The following is a 26808-nucleotide window of genomic DNA, read 5'->3' as shown; positions in this document are numbered from 1 at the left end:
GTATGAACGCTTTTAATTTGTTTTTGATTCTGATGTTTAGTTTTCAAGATATGAATATTTGAATGCGTAAAAATGGCGTTTTTTGCAGTTTTTTTAAATTATCTGCCGAAATTGACTATACAGATTAACAATTTATATGTTTTTAGACAGCTTTAACGAACACCTTTCGAACAAGCTATAGATTGTTGAAATCGGACTATTATCAAAAGAGATATTTAACATTAAATGCGGACGAAAGATTTTTATCATTTCCCATTGCCAGAAATATGACCAAAAACATGTAATCTATTATTAACGCCAAAACGGCTTATTTTAGGTCAATAGTATCTTCGGAGAATTTACTGGAGGTAATATGCCCTTTCTTTTGGTATTATGCTTTTGCTGATTAATCTCCCTATGAGTGAGATATTTTCACAAATTTTCTTGGAAGTGATTATATCGAAATGATGCCTTCAGCAAATTTGTAGCTCTTACTTTTGCGAATAACTTTACTGAAGATTTCAAATATCTATTTTGAATACTTTAAAAGTTATGGCTTGTTGTTTGTTGATTACTCTTTGTCGCCTATATGTTGTTCAATATAGTAATAATCCATTGAAATAAGCTAAACATTATTTCGATAAAACGAATTTTGTATTTCATTTTACTATCTACAACCGCTAGAAATAATCACCGAACACTTCCAAGTTGTCTGGAAGGAACTTGATAAGTTATCAGTACAAAAATGTTCAATTGTGCGAACCTTCTGACTGCAATTTTTCTAACTTATAACCATCGGATCGATCTGAAACATATCGGAAAATGAAAAGCGAAATAAATAACTCCATGCAACGGCGTAGCCAAGAGAAGGTTTTGGGGTTTAACACCATACAACCCCCCCCCCACCACACAAAAAAAAATTATTGGATTGAAGTTGAAAATTTATTGATGCAGACTGATTTAATTCAATACTACAATAACAACTATCTGATCCGTAGATTGATAACCTGTTGTTGTAAACGTCATGAGGACTTTTGATAAATTGTCGGAATGGGGTCATGAAATGTAACTGATCTATTGGTCGTGATTTCACAGTTGTCTAATAGCATCAATATCAAATTCCTGCCTGAAAACATTCCAATAGAAAATTCCAGAGTTCTGTAATCAATCATAATCCTCAGATTAATTTTCAAATTGAGCTCGTTTTTGTAAAAATGTACTGTAATAAGGGTCTTTATTTAATAGGAAGCGAAGTTAAAATTGATTTAATGTCTATGAAACATAGAATTGCTCACCAAAAAAATGCATAACTTTCAACATTTGCTAAAAATGTTTTTGCCTTTCTCATCCACTCTAAAATTCGTCAATCTAATCCTGACCCGGAGAGCCGAGTGTCATATGATCGACTGAGTTCGTCGAGATCGGGAAATATCTGTGTGTGTATGTATGTTTTATGTGGAAAAAAATGTGACCTCTGTTTCTCAGAGATAGCTAGACCGATTTGCACAAAGCTAGTCTCAAATGAAAGGTACAACCTTCCCATCGGCTGCTATTGATTTTTTTTTATTGATTGGACTTCCGGTTCCGGAGTTACGAGTTGAAGAGTGCAATCACACAGCAAATTCCCATATAAACTGAAATGAAAAATTTTCAAAATCAAATTTGTATTTTTGATCCCAAATGACTTTAAAATGCATGAAACATTAAGATGTTTGACAAAAATTGACTTCTTTGGACTTTGGTACATTTCTGCCTTTCTCATATAGAAAGGTTATGCAATCACTCTCAAAATCGACAATCATACCGGCCCGGAGGAAGTATGCAGTGAGGGGTTGCTACTTTAAAATTAAAACTAGCTTAAAATTTCTTAACAAGTTCAAAATTTTCGGCAGGACCTGGACCTCCCGGATCTTTTTCCATGATCCGCCGCTGGTTTCAAGTGATGTTTCAGTATCACATAGTATTTCAAGATCGTGGCTGTCGATCCATTGTATGTATGTGCAAATCGTACTGAACATGTAATATTCATTTCCACCATTGTATTGAACATTGAACGCATCATTTGATAAAATAATTTTGACGGTATATCGTCCAAGAAGTATTTATGGTGAATTTTCTCAGGTTAATATTCATGACTACAATAAAGTCTCAACAAATTCGCTAAAGACACGAACTCTGTTACTATTTTCTGAAAAAATAATTCTGCATAATTTTAAAACTTCAAAAATTACGATTTCGGAATTATGCCGTTTGGACAGTAAGATCGATTTTCACCAAACCCCCACCAAACCGAATTTCTGGCTACGCCGCTGATTTCAAGTAAATAGAAACAAAGTCGTTCTACACTCGTTCACAAGAAACTTTTTCCAATGCTGAATATCTATTATAATACATTGAAACCCCGATTTTATCAGCCAAATATGAACATATGTTTGATGGGCAGACAAACAAGACTGAATTCGAGTAAATCCTTTCTTGTTTTCCTTATCATGAAGATGGAAATATGCAAAAATAAAAAGTTCATCATAATCAGAAATAGTTATCAGACTACATCAAGGGACAGGAAGAATATTTTAACAGCTTCAGTTTATTAAAAAGAAAAAAAAATTGCCCGATTTAGTCAATGTCCCCATTTTGTCAGCCTAAAATACGCCATGAGACTGATAAAAATGGGTCTTTATTGTATGTATAATTCACTGTGTTTCACATTAATAGGTACATTTCATTTTTGGAGATTTTTTTTATTGCATCGAACTACAACAATTTTTAGGTAGTTTTCAAGGGGTTATTTTATAGACTTCTTCCAAAATTTCTCGAACCTATTCCAATTAATTGGTATACTTAAGGGTTTATATGTTGCAGATAGAGAAAATACTGAAATTTTCAGCTTTTTCCTACACAATATTACAAAAGCTTATTAAACATTTTTTCCTAATAAGTTTGTGAAAATTATAAACTATTTGAATTTTTTTTAATAGTTTAATTTTTTATTTAACCGTGATTTTTTAATAAATAGTGACCATCGCTTCACAACGTAGTCTATTTTTCATGGCTTGCGGTGAGCACGATCTCTCGAATTGCTGAACTGAAAATTATGGAATAGAAATTAATTTTTAGTATTCTTTACAGATTTAACTCGCCGCGCAGATAGCTTTGAATTAGACCCGCTGGTGCCCTAAGACGATTTCGCTAGATTTTCAGAGCACTGTGCACCCAGTGCATTAACGCAAGTGACGGAAGGTTATCGAAAAGATTCGTGAAAATGAAAAATTCAGTAATGATTTTCCCAAACAATTCGTTTTCGAGAGGTTTTCATTTGTTCTTTGGCATTAGGATTAGCGATAATAATTCAAATCAAGGATACTACTGGGAAGTCACCTTTAGAAAAAGTCGATGTCGAAGTAAAATTTGGAACTATGCACGCATGCACTTCAGAGTTAGCGTGATATCAGGAGCTGCAATTTCATTTCAACGCTTTTATGTGAAAAGGGCGATACGTACAAATGTAAACATAAGGCTTTTTCATACATGCGAATGAGGGTTTTGAAACGCAACAAATTAACTTAAAAATTTGGATTCTACGATATTGCTTTCTTAAACTACAGCAAAAAATACAACGGGCGAAACTGTATTTTTGTTTGTTTATTTAAAGTTTTACCCTCCACGCTCCATGCAAACAAACAGGGCGAAACTGTTTTTTTTTCTTCGTATTGTTTTAGGATTATCAAGCTGATACCAGCTGTAAATAGTAACAATGATCGCTATTGAAAAAACCCGGACGAAATCGGTGGTGTAAGACGGTAGTAATTGTAAAAAACGTAAGGGCGATACTTCAATGTTGATAGGTGGGCCAAAGGGGCGATACTATCATTTTGTCGATTTATATAGCAAAAATAAATTTTAATTTAATAATTTCAAATACTTTATGAAGTTTTGGGTTTCGATCACTGAATCATGCAATCTAGGATGCAAAAAACACAATAGTTCTTAAATAGGAAATAAAACCAAGTCTGGAAATATTCACTGTTGATTTTCTTTGAATGGTATTACTGCTAGTATCGCCCTTTTCAAGAAAAAGCGTTGATTTCTTAGTTCTCAGTCGCGTTGGAAATTTGAGTAAAGTATAAGCTTCAAATCGATTCAAAAATAATTTCGATTTTTTTTTGGCTCAGTACAATATATAACCCCTTTAGGAAAATTCAGTTTTCCCACCACAATTTAGATATTTTATTAACAGAGCAGTAACAATAATTCGTTTGTATGTCTATTTTATGGGTCATTTTTTCGCTTTCCCATTGATTTGGTTTGAGATTTCTAGCACTGATGTTGTCCTATGCTGATTTGAGCGATTCTCTGAGTCCTGCCACTATCCCATGTAGTATGTGTATTCAAAAACATCGCAAAGCATCAAGTTCTAAATGTTCTCAAACGATATAATATCCGAAGAGAGTGATGAAAGTTATAAGAAATGTCTCATCACACTGTTAGGTGGATTAAAAGCGTTTTTTTTTATCAATGTCCGCAATATCACACCAACTCACAACTCTTTGACGATGCTGGAATTTCTCATAATGTGTGATTTATATGATAGATTTGGAAATATAGGGTAGATCACATGCATATGAAATTAGCTCACTGACTCACACGATTTTCTTCCGGATTCCTAAAGGGGATTTTTAGCCAGTCGATATATGCTATAATGTTAGTATAATGTTTTACAACGTCACATTTGATCTCTTTCAATTAGTTTTGTTCATGTTTAGGACGTTGTCTTCAAAAATTTCATCAATTGTACACCAATATCAAAACCATATTCTAGCTCAGAAAAAAAACTGATGTTATTTATGAAAAGCACAATTCAATTCAGTAATTATGTTGAAATTAATGTTACAATCAACTAAGTACCGATATTTGAATGGAAAACAAATATTTGTTATTAATTGTTCGCAACATCGTAGTCAAGATGTAATCCCTGAAATGCTGCAACTTGTGAAACTAACGCAAACGCCTACTAACGTTTATTATTTGTGTTTTCCATCTACTGCCGGTTCATGTATACGCATACAAACAAGCATCCGCGGAGTTTACGATTTGATATGCAATCGATGGAAAATATGGAATTTCCCAATGAAAATCTTAGACTTTTCGTGAAAACTGAATATACATTAGATGTAAATATTACGTAGAATGCTCCAGTATATTTTTTGAATGAATTAGAGCGTATGCACAATGCATAGATAGGTTATGAATAAAATTAGGAAAATCGTAAAATTTTCATGGAAAAGTCGGAAAATTCCATCAAAATAGAGTTCCAATGTGTGCTTTAGAGAAATAGAAACACACTGAAATACTAAAAAGAGTATGTCATCGCTTTATTTTCGAAGATATTAGCGTGGAAATGCAAAAAAGGCAAAAGTTTTTCCGGTCTAAGGTAATGCATTCGGAAAATCGGGAGAATTTTCACGGAAAATTTTAACCAGATGATAGCTGAATAAATTCTGCAGGGACATATGTTTTTTGTTTTGGGATTTTAGTTAATTTTATCGTCTATTTTCTCGAAAAACTAACTTTTTCCTACTGTTTTGCGGCGCGAGTTACATTGTCAAACATCTCAATGTTTCATGCATTTTAAAGTCATTTGGCATCAAAAATACAAATTTGATTTTGAAAATTTTTCATTTCAGTTTATATGGGAATTTGCTGTGTGATTGCACTCTTCAACTCGTAACTCCGGAACCGGTAGTCCAATCAATAAAAAATTCAATAGCAGCCGATGGGAAGGTTGTACTAGACTAACTTTGTGCAAATCGGTCCAGCCATCTCTGAGAAACAGAGGTCACATTTTTTTCCACATACACACAGACATGAGAATGAGAATTTTTCCGTTACATACACACACACACAGACATTGTCCCACATCGTCGAGCTGAGTCGATTGGTATATAAGACTCGGCCCTCTGGGCCTCGGAAAAAATCTTGAAAGTTTGAGCGAATTCTATACATTTCTTTTATAATAAATGTAAATAGGTTGCTTCACAATACATTCAAAATGCATTCAATTAATTATATACACTAGTAGCTTACCATTGAATTGTCTCTGAAATAGCCAGGAAAGCACCAATTACTTGCTTTCAATAAATTACATACTAGAAATTAATATATAGTTTTCCTCACTATACTCCGCTCAATGTTATGACATTTGAAGTTACGGTTATTCATGCGAAAGGTTAATAACGTAGAGCAGTAGTTTGCTTATTTGTAACACGACGCACAGTGGCTGGAGGCTGGCCAAAACCTCAAAAATTTATTTTTGAAATATTGATATTTTCTATTTTTCATAAATTTATCATGTATTGAATGATGTATATTCAAAATATTATGATCATTGGATAAGAACATGATTTTTAACATGAGTTTAAACGTATCAAAGTCCGGACTTTTTAATGATTTTCATTTCCGAAACCACCATTGCTCTGTTCACTTCAAATGCATGTTGCTCTTTTGATTTTGGTCCGATTTTAGCACAACTAGTTTCATTGTGTAGAGGAATGGAAGAACTTGGTTAGTGAATGAATTAGATTAAGTAAATTTGCTTGGAACTATGACTTTTTAGTTCAAATTTGTTTGAGGTGGTCAGATCAAAAATACTTTTTTCACTAATGTATTCTGAACAAATTTCGGAATCATTTCGGAACGGTCACATAGTATACATTCTATGGTAAATAACCTCTACTTTTCGAATATCATGGTCTCGTTCTGCGCCTAGGTGCGCAAAAAGTTTTAAGGAGATTTTGAAGCTTTGTTGCTGATATGTTTTGTGTAAAATAGTTAGACAATCTACAGTAAACCAACATGTTATACAATAGATTTAAAGTATTGTTCTTCATTTTTATGATATTGCTGACATTGGTGAACAGTAACGGAAAATCTATCATGAAAATGGGATCATAGTTATAAGAAAGGTTCAATGACACTGTATGGAAAAATTCATTTAATATTTTACAACTTTTGACATCAAAAATGAGCTCAGCACCTCAAAATTACCTTAATTTGTGATTTTCAGCCAAATTAGGTATCATTTGAGGTTTTGTCCGACTTTTGTTTGAAGACCCGCCATTGTGCGACGTAACGGTTGCATTGGTGTTTTCACTTTAATTTCTTTTTTGTAGGGTAAGCTGGAGATGAATGAGATAGGGATGAAATCATAGCAATGATGTGTTTAAAAGATTTTTTTCCAATTCAATATTGGAGTAATTTGGTAGATAAAGAAAAGGATTTTCCAATGAGGGTTGGAGTAAATCGGTTTGATATCAGTAATCAGATATTTCTGATGTTTTAGGCAAATGCGATATGAATTATGTATGGAGAGGATGTTTAATGGGATTTTGGTTTGAAAGAATCAGTTGGTGAACGGAATATTATAGTGGAAACTTCAATGGGTTTATGTCTGTTACAGAAGGAGTCTTATTTGGAAAATAATTGGCCACCATGAAATAAAAAAAACCTTCATTTTTATTTAAATTGACTGCAGATAGAATTCATGATCAATGCTTAATATAACTATAAAAATTTTGAAATTTGCTGATTTCACAATTTTTATAAACTAGGATAGGCGAATGTAAGAATTTAAACATCCCTACAAATGATAGCACGAGTGCTGCAGCTTTTAACCGACAGTGAAATACGCCACCGTCCCGTAACCGAGACTGCTGAGTGCCGACATATAGAAAACGAGCTTTGAGTTCCGCTCGATCTCATTTAGATTTTTTTTTGAGGAAGCGATCACAATCCCGATCGTGTTAGGAGATGCAAAAGTTAGCTCTCAAGGTCGGTTTCGACATTGAAAGACTACGTGTGGAACTGAGCCACTTAGGGAAAGTCTAAGAAGGAAAGAGATGCGAAATCAATTGCGTTCTACAGAAAATTGATCTGTGGTGCAGATCCCGGGCGTCGTAAAAAATAAAAGAACATCTAACCATTGTCAAATAAATCGTTCTAGCACCTAGAAGCCAGAAGCCAACGTTACGTTTAATCGCTTGATAGTAGCCATTATGAAGTTTTACTAATTAAAAAATGGAAGTTCTTAAAGAAAAAAAGACAGTTCTAGGTCTTGCTTAGATGAAAATTGTAAAAGCAATCAGACAAGGAGTGAAGAAAGTGCACCTCTAATCAGTTAGATACCGGTAAGGCAACACTCATGATTAAATTACGATAATTGCTAACGATTCGGTATTGGCACGTTTAACAGTGTACCCACTGTTAACCGTGGGTCTTTTTCTTGGTTTCGGCTCATCCGTCGGTCCCGACTGAGCGCAGACGCAACATACTCGTCTGCTGATCTTCCCAACGCCGGTAACACGTGTGGCGAACTCCTGCGATGAATGGCCAAAACCACCGCCATATCTAGATGGCGTCAATGATGCGAGCATTTGTTCTCGAGTAACGGAGTCACGTGGAGACTCCTTTCCAATCATCCCAACAGCTCTGCGAAGAATTGACTGACGTTATCGCCATCTGTGATCTCGAAACCACCTTCTCGATACGAATCAAGCGCAGGGACTGCATAATCAGGGACCAGTTCCACATTTATACCATATGAAACCATACGAGTTGCCGTGATCGGATTGTTCCAGTCAGCAGTACGCACCGTCATGGACCTATCTATCGTAATATCAGGTACAACCAGATAAAAATAAGCACAAGTTGTAAGAAGTAGGGAGCTGGTCGCACTTTCGAGTGCAGAGACGATGATTGGATGTAGGCGTAGGGTCGATTTGAGTCACTGACAAACCCGAATGCAACAATTATAAAGACCGACGGTTTATTGTGATTATTGTTAGGTCGCGTTTCGTTATTTCGTAGAGTTCTAATGGATTTTTAATATACGTTCGCATCTTAGTTCTTTTGGGTTAGATGTTCGGTAAATTGTAGTAAATGAGAGATTTTGATCGGGCTCTTCGGAAGGTCCGATTGCGATTGGGTGCTTGAGCTTCCTAATTAACCTGCCCTAGATAAAGAGCCTCAGCCGGGTCATTACAAAGCCTCAGCAGCCTCTTCTCGGAGAGTGGCGCTAAGCTGCTGAAGGTTGAGAACTGAAGCATTCGTTACAAGGCCGTGATAAAAGAAGTAAACCTAGTTAATTTGACGTTAAATACTCTTTGGCAAGATAGCCGATTTTCGGGCTGGATGTGCATACGCCGAGTCGGGTCAAACCAAAATAATGAGTACCGTTTATTATCCAAATTCTCCTTGTATACCTTTTCGTGTTCCTGCGCGTCGCTTGACCCAAGCCAAGCGCTGGGAAGCAAGCTAAGCGCTGGGAGGTAGCTAAGCGAGAAAAAACTGTTCCTAACATGTGTAAACTAATTGCATAATCGAGTACGGGTTTGCGATGAATTATTTACTACGTTTGCATGTTGTTACGGTCGTGGACCTATTTCGGTAGGTAAGTTAGTTTTGATTTGGTTGCTCAAAATATGTAACAAGAATGTGTTGTACTTGATTAAGGTGTTTATTCGGTTTTAGTTTCCCTAGTAGCTTGCAAAGAGGGGTCTATACTGCAGTATACCCAATTAAACTTTATCAATTTGGTAACAATTATTGATATTCGTGTAGTCCTGATTATAGACATTATATTCTACTAGAATTAGACCAACAAAAATGCATAAGTATTGATATCCAGGCGAGTTCCCGAAGAGGGTTCCTGCTGGAACAGGTTCGAAAGTGATCAATCATCTTTTTTTTTCAATCATAGCCATTTGTATATCAAACTGATTTGTTTTTGGAGTCAGACTCCAAAAAAGTCATTTAAAAGTTATTTTGGGACCACTGGCCATCCTGGGCCAGTTCCGGATATCCCAGGGGGAACCATAGTATTGGCCAGATACAAAACCAAATCAATATTGCCAATATGGGAATCAAACTTCATGATTTTCGAAGACCAATACAGAAATAGTCATTGTCAGTAATTTTGGAAACACCTGCCATCCTAGGGACAGTTCCGGATATCACCGGAGAACCCTAGTATTGGCCAGACACAAAACGTTACAAATACTGCCAATATGGGTATCGAACATCCTGATTTTCAAATACAAGTTCAGAAATAGTCATTATAAGTAATTTGGGAAATATCTGTCATGCTGGGGACAGCTCCGAATATCCCCGGTGGAATGCTAGTACTGGCCAGACACAAAACCATACGAATACAGCCAATATGGGTATCAAACTTCATGATTTTCAAAGACCAACTCAGATAGAGTCATTATCAGTATTTTGGAAATGCCTGCCATCCTGAGGACAGTTTCAGATATCCCCGGGGGAGCCCTAGTATTGACCAGACACAAAACCGTACGAATACTGCTAATATGGGTATCAATCTTCATGATTTTCAAAGACAAACCCATAAATAATCATTGTCAGTAATTTTGGAAACACCTGCAATTCTAGGGGCAGTTCCGGATATTTCCGGGGGAACCCTAATACTTCCTGATTTTCAAAAACAAGCTCAGAAATAGTCAAAATAAGTAATTTTGGGAATACCTTTCATCCTGGGGACAGTACCGGAAATCCACGGTGGAACTCTAGTACTAGTCAGACAAAAAACCATAAGAATACTGACAGTATCAGTATCAAACTTCCTGATACTAAAACCATGCCCCCACTCCCCCCCCCCCCGGGGATATCCGCAACTGGCCATTGGTTCCAAAATAACTTTTAAATGACTTTTTAGAAGTCTGACTCCAAAAAACAAAGCAGTTTGATATCCATATGGCCACTATTATAGGTGATTGGCCCCTCATGAACCGGCTGTACGGCTCCAGCAGGAACTCGCCTGGATATCAATACTCATGCATTTTTTGGTTTAATTCCAATGGTGTATAATGTCTATAATCAGGGCTACACGAATATCATTCCAAATTGATAACGTTAAATTAGCTGTACGCTGTTGTAGAAGGAATTCGGTGTCATTTTTGCCCGATCTGACCCAGTGACCCACCGGAATAACTCCGGCCATGTTGACATTTTCAAAAAATTCAATCAATAAATCAAAACTAGAAATCTGTACGAGTCCAATAGAGTTATAAGCAAGTCGATACATTTAAAAACGAATGAATGACACTAGTTTGATTTTTTTTTCACTCAGGCCGACTCGGGTTAAAAAGACTCATAATCCCATATGTCACGATGTTAGGTCCGTTAGCTTATTAAGAACATATACCTTACGCAAATGTTCATCCAACGACATTTCGATGTGAAAAAAGTACTTTTTTGATAGGCATTCTTCACCATCGAGTGCGGCAACTCTCCCGCAATTTTGATGCGGTATCTCTCCCAATTATAGGGGAGAGATGCCGCACGACGTTTTCCTTTGAAATTATAGATGACCGTGTTCATGATCAGAATATCTTCTGTAAAGTCTCAGGTATTCAACTGATACAAGATTTACCTGAAAATATAGCACAATTAAAAAAAATTAATGGGGCTCTGAAAATTTTCGACACTCCGCGATGCAACTGGACGCACATTTTTGCGAGTTAATAAAAGTGATTATTTTACATCTTCAGTGCAAACTCGCAATTTCTCATTACCGCACTAAAGTGATTCTATAGACAGTGCGGCATCTCTCCCGAAATTACCCTATATTTCCCTGGTTGACCTTTGTTTTTAAAAATGTTTGAGGAAATTTCATGATTTTTTTTCATGTCAAGCCATTTCACTACTACCTATCTCCCACCTCGCTCCAACCAGTCCATAGCCTCAGCCCTCTTACGTTTTCCTCCCAATAATCTCTCTTGACGTGTGCCACTGACTGTAGCATCTTGTTTCTTTCAGTGGTCTAAACTGCTTCTCAGTGATTCATTTTTTCCATTTTTTTATGCAGAGAAAATCAAGAAGCGCTATGGTGCACTTGGTCTATTGGTATGTCATACGATTGAGCGAAGCGGATGTTCCAGTTTAGGGATATCACTGGCGGGACACCGAGACAGGACAAGGATGGCTTGCTTCATTGCAGGAATAAACCCGAAAGGATTAGCGTCATCATCCCCTTTCATAGCTGGAGACGAAATTCTCGAGGTATTTATATTTATCTATATTTATATATATTTACAAATATTCTTGCTAAATGCTTTATAAATGCCAACCAACTTAGTGAAATTGAGTCACTAGAGCATCGAGAAAATCAACACATAGAGTAAGGTGGGGCAAAAGTGTGCACCTAACAGTTTTCGTAAAATAACTATTGGTAGAAAAGCACTAGAAAATCGGCATGATTACAAATTAATACTCTCATCACACATCTTCAAAACGTAATACTAGATATCTCTTGGTTTTGCTTGTAATCTGAGAAATAATTGTTTTCTTATGAATACTCTAATGCGCACTTTTGCCCCATGGTCGGGGCAAGAGTGTGCATAGCACGGAGCAAAAGTGTGCACTGATTTAATAGCCGATTTATTATCGCCCATAAGTTAAACTAATCAATTTTAGGATATCCATCCCCTCTTACTCTTCCTTCATAACTAAAAAGTACTCCTCGCTCTGCCTCGGTTGATGTTGTTCAGTTTTCCATTATGTTGAAAAAACTTGGATGTTTCATCTTTTAGACAATGTCATTCATGATCATTCTGTCACCCCTGTAACATCATTATTTGTCATAGTTGGGTGGATCACTACAAGAATTCTCGCGAATATGCTATTTATATTGGAAATACATCTTTATTTACTTATTCATAGTTTTTTCTTTCTTTTTTAATTATTCTGAGCTTTCGGCACTCTATATTTTTCCTTGTGACCAGTTATGCTGATGCTTTTGTTCCTACACCGCTCATATCAGGCGTAAGCTAAGTTATTGAAGATGCTGGTCCCTTCTTTAAATCATGGAAAATTAGTTCACTTTTATATATAAAGCTTCATTCGCGTCTGTTTATTGGGGCGAATATGCTATGCGCACTTTCACCCCACCGTCAGTTGTTTAACTTATTAAATTGCTACGAAAATTAGAGTAAGGTGGGGTAAAAGTGCGCATAGGACTTTTAAAACCACACAAGCGCTACAACCTGGTAACTCTGTATGGATTTAGTATATCATTAAATCAACTAATCGCACGAATAAGCATGAAAGGTTTGAATATAGTGGCTTGAAATTAAGTGGGAAGGACCATTTTTCGCTGCTTTGATGTAATTTTTTGAATTTTGGGAATCATAAATTGACTGTTTGAATAAATCAGGATCTATAAAACTACAGTACCATAAAAATCTTCAACGTACGGTTCGTTCCGAGATATATTTGATTTGATGAAAAAATTCAGTTCTATATCAGAAAAAAATCAATTGGTGGGAGCATTGTTACAGTTAAATTCGAGTAGCGAAATACAGAAATCGCCTATGGCACGTATTTCAATTTATCATGGGATAATGATTCCAATTGGCAATTTTAAAGACTGCAGCTACAATTGCATTTTTTAAACCCAACACAACCATTTATTGTTACGGTAAATTAAACAACGCCTGCAAACTGTTTTTCTATTCGTGTGAAGAAATCATTTCTTGTCGTTCATTGGTCGTATCATTATCGTCGCTCTTTTAGAATCATGGAGACATCAGATACTCTTCATTTGATTTTCCAGGCTGGCGTTTACCTTTACTTCTCATGAGTATAAGAACATATAGCCTATTTTTAAAAAGTCGTCTGTGCTGTTATCATTGGACTAAAATCGCGGAGACATACCCCTTAAATTTCGTTGCCATTATCGGAATGAATCACATTCGCATCAATATTTTCACTTTTCACGTTTTCCGTAGGTGAAAACGCATCATGTAAGCTATGGGAAAATTCAATTTTATAAAATTCTAAACTGATGGTTCACCATGATTACTCACCATACGAGAACCTGGCACTAATTTCCCTTTCAACGAAAGCTTTGTGTACGAGCGCAGAAGAAGAAATATTTGAAATCAAATTATTTAATTAAATGAAATGTAAATTATTACACTTAGGTTAAGCACTCCCCTACACCTAGCACTCACACTGAACTCAATTCCACAAAACCAGGCCCACCTAACATCACATTTACCTACCGTTACGATCGAAAGTGAAATAGTAGATAATAGTGTGATATATACTTATACCGATAAAGTTAATTAAACGGCAGTTAAAACCTACTCATTGTACCGAGCACACGTACCTACATAGTCGCTCTCGTTTAATCGCGTCGGTCACCGAAAGCCCGCCATCATCTCGTCGTCCACCTTTCTTTGCATCGTCTCGATCAGCTTCGAGTGGAATCTGGAACCGATTCCAACCAAGGGACTCCCGACGGAGATACGCAGAACAAGCAGAGGCTCGTACATGGTCCTTCGAGCCGGATCACCGCGAAGGCCAGATTTCATCGCAGCATCTTGTTTGGCAAGGAAAATTGTACTCCATTTTGTTCCTCAAAAGGGCGGGGGTTACAAAAGTTAAGTCCGGTTCCAATCATCCTGATCACGGAAGAAAAGGAACTGATCGCACTTTCGATAGCATTTCAGGCTGATACAGGATTTCGAGGACAACTTTAGCGTCATTGGACTGATGAGGGCTGATTGAATTGGCGGTTGGTTCCAACGAGCGCATAAGATACTATCCAGCAGCACTCTCGTCGACTGCTGGCGCTCTTTTAATACCATACTGGATCCACAATTTATTCTGGACATCAGTCTCCATTGCATAAAGCCGGACACATTCCCGCGCTTCGGATTCTGGACGCATCTAGTGTCATCGACGACGCGCTCAACTGTAATTCACGTAAGTCGTCATTTTGCTTTCCCTCAATCACAAGTCACCCGTGCGATTGTAGTTATAAACAATGGAGTGTTCTAAAAGTGAAAATGACATTTCCATTCCCAATCCTGCGACTGCAGCGAATAGCCAGGAAATAAAAAAAGCACGTGTTTGCCCGCAACCGTGCTCGAAATGATTTAGGGCGCATGCACAATTTCATTAACTTTTTCCAACCATCTGGACTGGCAGAAGCTCAGCTACGTTTAGCTCGATTAGATCAAATTTATGCTAGTTATCAAGATAGCTCGTCGGCTCTAGAAATCCTGATTGATGGTATAGTCACGGAATACGACATGGATTTACAGAAAGATTTAGAGAAGTTTGAAAATGACTTTTTCGCACTCCAAGCTTGGCTCAAAACCTCGAGTCATGCTGAGCGCCTTCCTGATACTACACCAGGAACTACCTGTGGAACACTTCGCCTTCCTAGCATATCAGTTCCCGAATTCAATGGGGACATCGATAAATGGTATTCGTTGTACGACACCTTTTGCTCCTTGATATACAATAATCCAGAGCTCTCGGACATACAGAAGTTCCATTACTTTAAAGCGTCCTTGAAGGGTACAACAGCAAAGCTTATTGACGACATAACCCTGTGCGCAGATAATTGTACGGTAGCCCTTAAAATTATCACTGATCGATTTGAGCATCTACTTGATGATTTTCAAAAGAACATTGGGGTTCTGAACAAACTTGGCGAACCCACCAGTGATTGGAATTCTCTTCTCGTCCATATGCTTACTTCGCGCCTAGATCCAGCAACGAAACGTGAATGGGAAAGAACAACAGATCCAAAGCCTATGCCAAAATTTGGGGACCTTGTATGCTTTTTGCAAAACCATGTATTGCAATTGCAGTCCTTAGAAGGTGATTTTCAGCGGACTGCTACAGCTCAAACCACCAGAGCTACATACGCTACCACATCTTCGTCTAATAGATCATGCATCCTCTGCCATGGAAATCACTCCCTATTCTACTGCGGGAAATTTAAAGCACTTACTGTTCCGGAAAGAATTAACGTCGTATCCAACAAAAGGCTTTGTGAAAACTACATAAGTGAAAAGCACCTTCCAAATCAATGCAAACAGCGTAGCTGTCGGATTTGTGGAAAGAAACACAATAGTCTTCTGCAACTTCTTAGTACCTCTCAGTCCTCATTTGTGACGTCTCGATCTAACCGCTAACCCCATGTACAAGTTTTCCTGTCAACTGCACTTGTAAAAGTGGTTGGGCCCAAAGGCAACATAGCTGTTGCCAGAGTCTTGCTAGACAATGCTTCGCAGCCCAATCTGATGACTGAACGATTTCGACAAATATTGAATCTTCGAAAAAGTTCAGCTATTATGGAGCTCTACGGTGTTGGAGCTGAACTGAAAGTATTTGCATTTTCAACAGTAGCAACAGTATGTTCCCGGTTCAACAACTGTCGAGCGGTGTTGGAATTTTTAATCTTGTCGAAGATTACCACTGACCTGCCCACTTCGTTGGTAGACACTACAGGGTGGATTATTCCAGACCACATCCAACTTGCATTTGCCACTTCAGGTGCTATTGATATGGTAACCGGTAGTGAGGTATTTTTGGATCTTCTTCGGAGAGGACACATGCGGATCGACGATGATAAACCTACACTACAAAGTTCCGTGTTTGGTTGGTTAGTTGCAGGAGCACATCGAAGTTCATCAGCGACAGTATGTTTGGTCACTTATGTTACTACAACTGAGAGTCTGAACAAGCAGGTAGCAGAATTTTGGGAATTTGAATCCTGTCAGTCAGAATCAATCTGGCATATCATTGCGCGAGTGGTCGTCTAACTGTCGTAATGTTCTCAATGAAATTCCACGCGACTACTGGAAGACTGAAAGGGTGTTGGAATTGGACAGTTCGGCTCCAATTCAAGCGCTTGGGCTGTTGTAGGAACCAGACTATTTTTACATTTCTTATAAAAGAAATGTATAGAATTCGCTCAAACTTTCAAGATTTTTTTTCGAGGCCCGGAGGGCCGTGTCTTATATACCAATCGACTCAGCTTGATGATGTGGGACAATGTCTGTGTGTGTATGTAACGGACAAATTCTCATTCGTGTTTCTCAGCAATGGCTGAACCGATCTTATCCAAACCAATTTTAAATGAAAGAACTAAAAAACAGTATGAACGCTATTAATTTGTTTTTGATTCTGATGTTTAGTTTCCAAGATATGAATGTTTGAATGCGTAAAATTGGCGTTTTTTGCAGTTTTTTTGAATTATCGAAATTGACAATATAGATTGACAATTTATATGTTTAACGAATACCTTTCGAACAAGCTATAGATTGTTGAAATCGGACTATTATCAAAAGATATATTTAACATTAAATGCGGACGAAAGATTTTTATCATTTCCCATTGCCAGAAATATGACCAAAAACATGTAATCTATTATTAACGCCAAAACGACTTATTTTAGGTCAATAGTATCTTCGGAGAAAATAATGGAAGCAGTATGCTCTTTCTTTCGGTATTGTGCTTTTGCTGATTAATCCCCCTATGAATGAGATATTTTCACAAATTTTCTTGGAAGTGATTATATCGAAATGATGCCTTCAGAAAATTTGTAGCTCTTACTTTTGCGAATAACTTTACTGAAGACTTCAAATATCTATTTTGAATACTTTAAAAGTTATGGTATGTTGTTTGTTGATTACTCTTTGTCGCCTATTTATTGTTCAATATAGTAATAATCCATTGAAATAAGCCAAACATTATTACGATAAATCGAATTTTGTATTTCATTTTTCTATCTACAACCGCTAGAAATAATCACCGAACACTTCCAAGTTGTCTGGAAGGAACTTGATAACTTATCAGTGCAAAAATGTTCATTTGTGCGAACCTTCTGACTGCAATTTTTCTAACTTATGACCATCGGATCGATCTGAAACATATCGGAAAATGAAAAGCGAAATAAATAACTCCAAGCAACGGCGTAGCCAAGAGAAGTTTTGGGGTTTAACACCATACAACCGTACCCACCACCCCCCCCCCCCCCCACCACAACCAAAACAAAATATTGGGTTGAAGTTGAAAATTTATTGATGCATACTGATTTAATTCAATATTACAATAACAATTATCTGATCCGTAGATTGATAACCTGTTGTTGTAAACATCATGAGGACTTTTGATAAATTGTCGGAATTGGGTCCTGATATGTAACTGATCTATTGGTCTTGATTTCACAGTTGTCTAATTGCATCAATATCAAATTCCTGCCTGAAAACATTCCAATAGAAAATTCCAGAGTTCTGTAATCAATCATAATCCTCAGATTTATTTTCAAATTGAGCTCGTTTTTGTAGAAATGTACTGTAATAAGGGTCTTTTTTTTATCTTAAAATACGTTTATTTAGGCCCAAATGCTGTAGCTTAACGAGGCCGATAATTCATTTTTTTTATATTACATGTCACATGTTAGTGGGGGAAGGGAAAGCCGTATTTAGGGGCGGCTTGCTCCCCTCTTATGTAAGTAAAGGAAAAAGGTAGGAAGTGGGATACATATTGTGTAATTGACATCGTCGTTTGCTGATTGATCATTGTGGCGGATATGCACACTTTGTTGTAGTGTTGTAGTTTCCAGCCTGTAATCGCAGGGGCGAGGGGAGGGTCGATATTTCGGATAATTATTGGCACTCTTTATCATCTGCATGTGCGGTATGTCATGATGTTCTGGATAGACGGTTATCAAGAAGAGTGTGCACCGAAGACTCGTGAAGCAATGCCATATTGTAGATACAGGGATAGGTTGGTGAGATTCTACTGTGAATGAGAGAGGGTAAAATGTATTAAACTTGGACATGAATGGTTTTCAAAAAGATATAGATAAGAAAAATATAGGGGTGGTCACGGCTTGCCAGGACGTCCCGGACTGGCACATAGGGTGATCTACTTTGGGCCCGAAGGGAATCTATTAGTTGGGACCTGGCAACACAGTACTCTGCGCACAGCCAAACAACATGCTCGATGTCGTGATAGCCGTTCTCACAAACACAATGATTATTTTCAGCAAGCCCTATACGACGGAGATGCGCGTCGAACGAGTAATGGTTGGACATGATCCTTGACATCGTACGAATAAAGTCCCGGTTCACATCCAACCCCTTAAACCAAGCATTCGTTGATACCTTCGGGATAATGGAATGTAGCCACCGTCCCAGATGCCCATTGCTCCATGAGGTTTGCCAACTATCGAGCGTCCTCTGACGAGAGATACTGAAAAATTCGTTGAAGCAAATTGGTCTTTCGTAAGTGTCGCCTTCTAATGCGCCCACCTTGGCTAAAGAGTCCGCCTTCTCATTGCCCGCAATAGAACAATGTGACGGGACCCAAACCAAGGTAATCTGGTAAGATTTTTCAGATAAAGCACTCAGATATTCCCGTATTTTCCCCAGGAAATACGGTGAGTGCTTTCCAGGCTTCGCCGCACGGATGGCCTCAATGGAGCTGAGACTATCCGAAACGATGAAGTAATGGTCTGAGGGCAGGGTGTCAATGATCCCGAGAGTATACTGAATGGCAGCTAATTCTGCGACGTAAATTGAAGCAGGATCATTGAGTTTGAATGAGGCAGCAAGATTTTCGTTGAAGATACCTGTGGACCCGTCGAGAATTGATCCGTCAGTGTAGAACATTTTGGCGCAGTCGACTTGATGGTATTTGTTATAGAAAATATTTGGGACCACTTGTGGGCGAATATGATCCGGAATTCCACAAATCTCTTCCTTCATGGATGTATCGAAAAATACAGTTGGATCAGAAGTATCTAAGAGATGAGCACGGTTGACGTTATATGTACATGAATTGATGTTCTGTGCCATGTAATCGAAGTACAAGGACATGAATCGGGTCTGAGAATTAAGCTCGACAAGCCTTTCGCAATTTGCAATCACCAATGGGTTCAGAATATCGCATCGAATGAGCAATCGATATGAGAGGTCCCAGAATCGATTTTTCAGCGGAAGAACGCCCGCCAGCACTTCGAGACTCATCGTATGGGTCGAGTGCATGCAACCCAAGGCAATACGCAAGCAACGGTACTGGATTCGCTCCAGTTTGATGAAGTGTATGTTCGCAGCGGAGCGAAAGCAGAAACATCCGTACTCCAACACTGATAATATCGTTGTTTGGTACAACCTGATTAGGTCTCCTGGATGGGCACCCCACCATGTTCCAGTTATTGTACGGAAAAAGTTGATCCTTTGTTGGCACTTCTGTTTCAGATACCTAATGTGACATCCCCAGGTACCTTTAGAGTCGAACCATACCCCGAGATATTTGAATGTTGAAGCTTGAGCAATAGTTTGATTCATTAATTGAAGCTGTAGTTGCGCTGGTTCACGCTTTCTAGAAAATACGACTAGCTCAGTTTTCTCCGTGGAGAACTCGATACCCAGTTGGAGAGCCCAAGCAGACAAATTGTCCAAGGTATTTTGCAGTGGTCCTTGCAAGTCGACGGCTTTAGGACCTGTAATAGAGACCACACCGTCATCTGCAAGCTGCCTTAGCGTGCAGGAATTGACAAGACATTCGTCAATGTCATTCACGTAAAAATTGTAGAGGAGAGGGCTTAGACATGAGCCCTGGGGAAGGCCCATGTAGCTAAATCGTGATGTCGATAAATCGCCATGCGAGAAATGCATTTGTTTTTCAGACAACAGGTTTAGCAAAAAGTTATTTAAAATTGGCGAAAGACCATGCTGGTGCAACTTCTCATAAAGAATGTTGATCGAAACTGAATCGAAAGCCCCCTTAATATCCAAGAATACTGATGCCATCTGCTCTTTGTTAGCATATGCCATTTGAATTTCTGTTGAGAGCAACGCAAGGCAATCGTTCGTCCCTTTGCCTTTGCGGAAGCCAAATTGTGTATCTGACAGTAAGCCATTTGTTTCGACCCAATTGTCGAGCCGAAACAGGATCATTTTCTCGAACAACTTCCGGATACAGGACAGCATTGCAATCGGACGATACGAATTGTGGTTGGAGGCTGGTTTTCCTGGTTTTTGGATGGCGATGACCCTCACCTGTCTCCAGTCATGTGGGACAATGTTACCCTCAAGAAACCTATTAAATAAATTCAACAAGCGTCTTTTGGCAGAGTCTGGCAGATTCTTCAATAAGTTGAATTTAATTCTATCTGGCCCCGGGGCTTTATTGTTACATGATAAGAGAGCTAGTGAGAACTCCACCATCGTAAACGGTGTTTCGTTCGCGGTATTGTAAGGCGACGCGGCGCGGTAGATTTTCTGTGCCGGGGCGGAATCCGGACAAACCTTCTTGGCGAAATCGAATATCCAACGGTTTGAATATTCCACGCTCTCGTTAGTACTGTTTCGGTTTCGCATACGTCGGGCCGTGCCCCAAAGAGTGCTCATCGATGTTTCTCTTGTTAACCCGTCGACAAACCGGCGCCAGTAACTGCGTTTCTTAGCTTTCATTAAATTTTTCATTCGCTTTTCTAATATCGCGTACACTCGATAACTAGCAACTAACCCGTCGTTCCGGAAAGTTTTATACGCGGCAGCTTTCTCCGCGTACACGTCTGAGCACTCTTTGTCCCACCACGGGTTGGGAGAACGTTTTTGGGTGTTCACGTCGGGTACTCGTTTCGTCTGAGTTTGAATCGCGCTATCGAGAATCGAGTTGGACAAAAACTTATATTCTTCCTCCGGGGGAAGTACCTGTGTTGAATCGATAGTTTTGGATATCTCAGCAGCGTAGCTCTTCCAATCAATGTTTCGTGTGAGGTCATAGGGAACATTGATTGGTGCCGATGGTCTTGAACCAGTGGTGATTGCAATTACAATTGGTAAGTGGTCACTACCGTGGGGATCAGATATTACCTTCCACTTGCAATCTAACCGTAGTGATGTCGAGCATAAAGATATGTCCAGTGCACTTGCTTGCGCAGGTGGTCTAGGAATCCGTGTCATTTCCCCTGTGTTCAGAATTGTCATATTGAAGTTGTCACAAAGGTCTTGAATTGTCGAAGATCGATTATCGTCGTATAGACAGCCCCACCCCGTACCGTGAGAGTTAAAGTCTCCAAGAAGCAGGCGGGGCGAGGGAAGGTGTTCAATCACGTTGGAGAATCTTCGATATCCCATCATGGCCCTAGGAGGAATGTAAAGAGAAGCAATGCAAAGATCTTTGCCTTTGATTGTTGTTTGACAAGCGACAACTTCAATGCCTGGCGTCGAAGGGAGGTTGATTCGATTGAAGGAGTAGCACTTTTTGATCCCTAAAAGTACCCCCCCATATGAGTCTTCTCGATCCAAGCGGATAATGTTAAAATCGTGGAAGTTGAGGTTTATATTAGAAGTTAGCCATGTTTCACATAGGGAAAATGCATCACAATGATTGTAATTTAGCAAGTGTTTTAATGAATCAATTTTGGGGATAATACTTCTGCAGTTCCACTGTAAAACAGTGATCAGATCCCTGATTCCGTCTAATAAGTTAGCCATCGAAGGATACGATCGCTGTAAGGAGGGGCCATTGTTCAGTCAACTGTTTTAAAAATGTTCTTACTGTTGGTAGAATAGCAACCAGCAAGCTTTTCATAGGATCGGTAATGTTGAAAGCTGTGAATATCCAGTCCACAATGTCAGAAAATTTAAGGAATCCCGTTTTAGGTTGAGTTTCTGACTGTAAAATTGGAGCACTTGGGATTTTTGGTGCCCCGGGGAGTGCTGGGAACTCCTGGTTGTATCTCAATTTCCCAAAACCAGGAGGTATTATCTTCGGATTTGTACCAGCACTTCCAGTTGATGAATTATTTTTATTTTGTACCCTTGTTTGGGACAACCTAGGACCCTTACGAGGAAGTTCAGGTGAGTTTTGATTAGGTCTTTTCCTAGAGTTTCCAAGCGGAGCCAAAGAATGCCCCTCGCAAGGGTCGTTAGAGGCGTTATCGTCAGTTGGCAAGAGAGCGAATGGGTTTTCGGAGATAAGTGGAACAGCTCTTTTAAGCATTTCTGCGTAAGAGCGTCTGGAGCGATCTTTGGCGGATCGCTTCAGTTTATCCGCGCGAAGTTTGTACGTTGGGCATGTCAAAAGTGCATGCGGATTCTCCCCACAGTAAACACACTTCTCAGCGGGGCTACTGCAAGTATCATCCGCATGGCGTTCCCCACATTTACCGCACCGTTGCTTGTTGCTACAGTAGGTGGCCGTGTGACCTAGCTGCTTGCAATTGGAACAATTCATGACCCGCGGTACAAACAGGCGTACAGGTAGACGAGCTCCTCCCACTTCAACGTAGCTCGGAAGTGCAGATCCGGCGAAGGTTACGCGAAACGAGTCTGATGGATAGTAATTACCATCTTCGATGGACTTTGAGTGCAATTGCTTGCACTCCAAAATCTTAACTGATTGAAGGTTAGGGTCCTTAAAGCGGCCAGCCCCATCATTCATCAGATCATCGACAGTTAGACCCGCATCACTTACCACACCGTCGATCTCCACATCACGAGAAGGGATGTAGACGCGATACTCCAGCGTAAAGAGGCTATTGCTAACGATATCATTGGCCTGTTTCAAGTCAGTAACGACTACGCGCAGTTTATCTGACTGAACCTTTTTAATCTCGGTTACGGCCGAGTAACGTTTTGTCAGCTCCCGTGCAACAGTTATGCTGTTTAACGGTTTATTTTTGGGCCGAAAGTATACCATCCAAGGACCAGCGGATCCATCCTGGTAAACCTTGACTCGGGGGGGCTGTGAGACATTGGGGGAAAGTGGGGGAAGTGGATCGACCATAACATTATCTGTCTCAGTATCAGATATACGTTCTTCTTCTTCATAATATTCCTCTTCGGAGGGTGATCCTTCTGTTTGTTCCATTTTGTTGCGGGAGCAACACGCTCGACCGCACTGTTTAACTTAAATCAAAATAAAAAATCAAAAGTAATAAAAAGAAAAAAAAATCGATAAGAAAAGTAAAAAACGAAACACTTCACCAGTTGGTTCCTGACGAGCTGGTAGGTGGATTGATCCTTCGTTTGTTTTATCCGTCACCCGCGTGACCTTCACACAGTAGAGCTGATATAGCTCGTCTAAACAAAGCCGTCTTTCAGGCAAGAAAAATGTTTAGTAACGCACTTCACTGCACTACTTTAACTGATATCGCAGGTAACAATTATCACTCGCGGGACTGTTTATTAGTAATGCTTTACTGCAGCCTCTGCCACAGCAAGCACCTTCGTACCACCGAAAAAACTAAACCACACCGGAGAGAACAAAAAGCACTTGTTTCCCGGTACAAAGTTGGGTTACGAATGAATAAGGGTCTTTATTTAATAGGAAGCGAAGTTAAAATTGATTTAATGTCTATGAAACATAGAACTACACACCAAAAAAATGCATAACTTTCAACATTTGCTAAAAATGTTTTTGCCTTTCTCATTCACTCTAAAATTCGTCAATCTAATCCCGACCCGGAGGGCCGAGTGTCATATGCCAATCGACTGAGTTCGTGGAGATCGGAAAATGTCTGTGTGTGTATGTATGTTTTATGTGGAAATAAATGTGACCTCTGTTTCTCAGAGATGGCTGGACCGATTTGCACAAAGTTAGTCTCAAATGAAAGGTACAACCTTCCCATCGGCTGATATTGAATTTTTTATTGATTGGACTTCCGGTTCCGGAGTTACGAGTTGAAGAGTGCAATCACACAGCAAATTCGCATATAAACTGAAATGAAAAATTTTCAAAATCAAATTTGTATTTTTGATCCCAAATGACTTTAAAATGCATGAAACATTAAGATGTTTGACAAAAATTGACTTCTTTGGAGTTTGGTACAATTTTGCCTTTCTCATATAGAAAGGTTATGAAATCACTCTAAAAATCGCCAATCATACCGGCCCGGAGGGAGTATGCAGTGAGGGGTTGCTACTTTAAAATTAAAACTAGTTTAAAATTTCTTAACAACTTGAAAATTTTCGGCAGGACCTGGACCTCCCGGATCTTTTTCCATGATCCGCCGCTGCTTTCAAGCGATGTTTCAGTATCACATAGTATCTCAAGATCGTGGCTGTCGATCCATTGTATGTATGTACAAATCGTACTAAACATGTAATATTCATTTCCACCATTGTATTGAACATAACCAGCCATGGAATCGTAGTCCGGACAAATGAGACAAGCACAATTGCACCACTAGGTGGATTAAAACAGGTTTTTATTTTGGGAATGCGTCGAGTTGAGACGAAAACGTAGTATGATTAATAACGAGGATAACACTTTCCGAATGTAGAGAGAAATTTATAAAAAATGACGATTTCCATTCGCCTCTAGCAGGTTCTGATCGATTTTGATGAGCATTTGATTTTTGTTGTATGACAAATTATATGTATAGGTCAAATGTTTAAAAACAGTAATTTAAGGTCAAGATAGCATCATTTTGAATCCGCCAATTTTAGTATCTTCGATGAGTTTTACAAACGTTAAACAGCGCATCATTTGATAAAATAATTTTGACGGTATATCGCCCAAGAAGTATTTATGGTGAATTTTCTCAGGTTAATATTCATGACTACAATAAAGTCTCAATAAATTCGCTAAAGACACGAACTCTGTTACTATTTTCAGAAAAATTAATTCTGTATAATTTTAAAACTTCAAAAATTACGGTTTCCGAATTATGCCGTTTGGACAGTATGATGGATTGTCACCTAACCCCTACCAAACCGAATTTCTGGCTACGCCGCTGACTTCAAGTAAATAGAAACAAAGTCGTTCTACACTCGTTCACAAGAAACTTCTTCGAATGCTGAATATCTATTATAATACATTGAAACCCCGATTTTATCAGCCAAATATGAACATATGTTTGATGGGCTCTAGCAGACGAACAAGACTGAATTCGAGTAAATCCTTTCTTGTGCATGTTTTCCTTATCATGAAGATATGCGAAATATGCAAAAATAAAAAGTTCATCATAATCAGAAATAGTTACCAGATTACATCAAGGGACGGGAAGAATATTTTAACAGCTTCAGTTTATTATAAAGAAAAAAATTGCCCGATTTAGTCAATTCCCCATTTTGTCAGCCTAAAATACACCATGAGATCGATAAAAATGGGTCTTTATTGTATGTATTATTCACTGTGTTTCACATCAACAGGTACATTTCATTTTGGGGATTTTTTTATTGCCTCGAACTACAACAATTTTTAGGTAGCTATCAAGGGGTTATTTTATAGACTTCTTCCAAAATTTGGCGAACCTATTCCAATTCGTATACCAATTAATTGGTACTTAAGGGTTTATATGTTGCAGATAGAGAAAATACTGAAATTTTCAGCTTTTTTCCTACACAATATTACGAAAGCTTATTAAAAAAAATTTCCTAATAAGTTTGTGAAAATTATAAACTACTAGCTGTAACCCGGTGCGCTTCGCTACACCCGTCAGGACTAAACGAAATATTTTAAAAATATTAAAAATAACAAATATTTTTGCTCGCGGATAGACAATGTTCTTAGTTTGACCACCTGGAGCACAATTAAATTAATTGCTCTGTTTTCCTACACACAATCGTTTGAATTCCCTTGATATCATTCGAATTCGAGGTAGCAGTACACCTGATCCTTTATACTTTCTAGTTACAATGGTCGCTTAAATGAAATTTTTCAACCAAAGCACAGTTGTGGTGGGTCGATGTTGCGCAGTAACTAATGTAATAGGCACACAAAATTTCAATTGCAACACATGCGGTGCACAGTGTTGCAAAACGACGTTTTCACGATCAAAATTCAATAACTCCTGATCCATTGGTTTTGGAGAATGGATTTTTTCGAAGAAGTTTCTGGCATCTTTTGATATAATGAATTGAGTGATTAATCCCCAAAGTGAGATAGAAAATTTATTTCCCCAAATAATTTAGCTAGAAGCTCACTGTCTTCAGTAAAGTTCTAGAAAATATTATTGTGAAAATCTTCACTGAAGATACTAAATCTCTA

The 26808-nt window shown here is 38.5% G+C and overlaps 1 protein-coding gene across 7 annotated transcripts in view; it reads left to right on the top strand.

Moving 5' to 3' along the window:
- LOC131678443 (inactivation-no-after-potential D protein-like) overlaps nt 1-17272 on the top strand; it is a 382649-nt gene extending 365377 nt beyond the window's left edge. For 6 of the 7 annotated variants that reach the window (XM_058958601.1, XM_058958603.1, XM_058958602.1 and 3 more), the window contains exons 4-5: nt 11861-12054; nt 13782-17272. In XM_058958601.1, the coding sequence (XP_058814584.1) occupies nt 14946-15986 (1041 nt within the window). In that variant the 5' untranslated portion in view covers nt 11861-12054; nt 13782-14945 and the 3' untranslated portion in view covers nt 15987-17272. The remainder of the gene's footprint in view (nt 1-11860; nt 12055-13781) is intronic. The other variant, XM_058958608.1, reaches the window with a different exon arrangement.
- The last annotated feature ends 9536 nt before the right edge of the window (nt 17273-26808 follow it).

This window comes from Topomyia yanbarensis, chromosome 2 (genome assembly GCF_030247195.1).
Source record: "Topomyia yanbarensis strain Yona2022 chromosome 2, ASM3024719v1, whole genome shotgun sequence".
Taxonomy (NCBI): Eukaryota; Metazoa; Arthropoda; class Insecta; order Diptera; family Culicidae; genus Topomyia; species Topomyia yanbarensis.
This window is presented reverse-complemented; position numbering and strand designations above follow the sequence as displayed.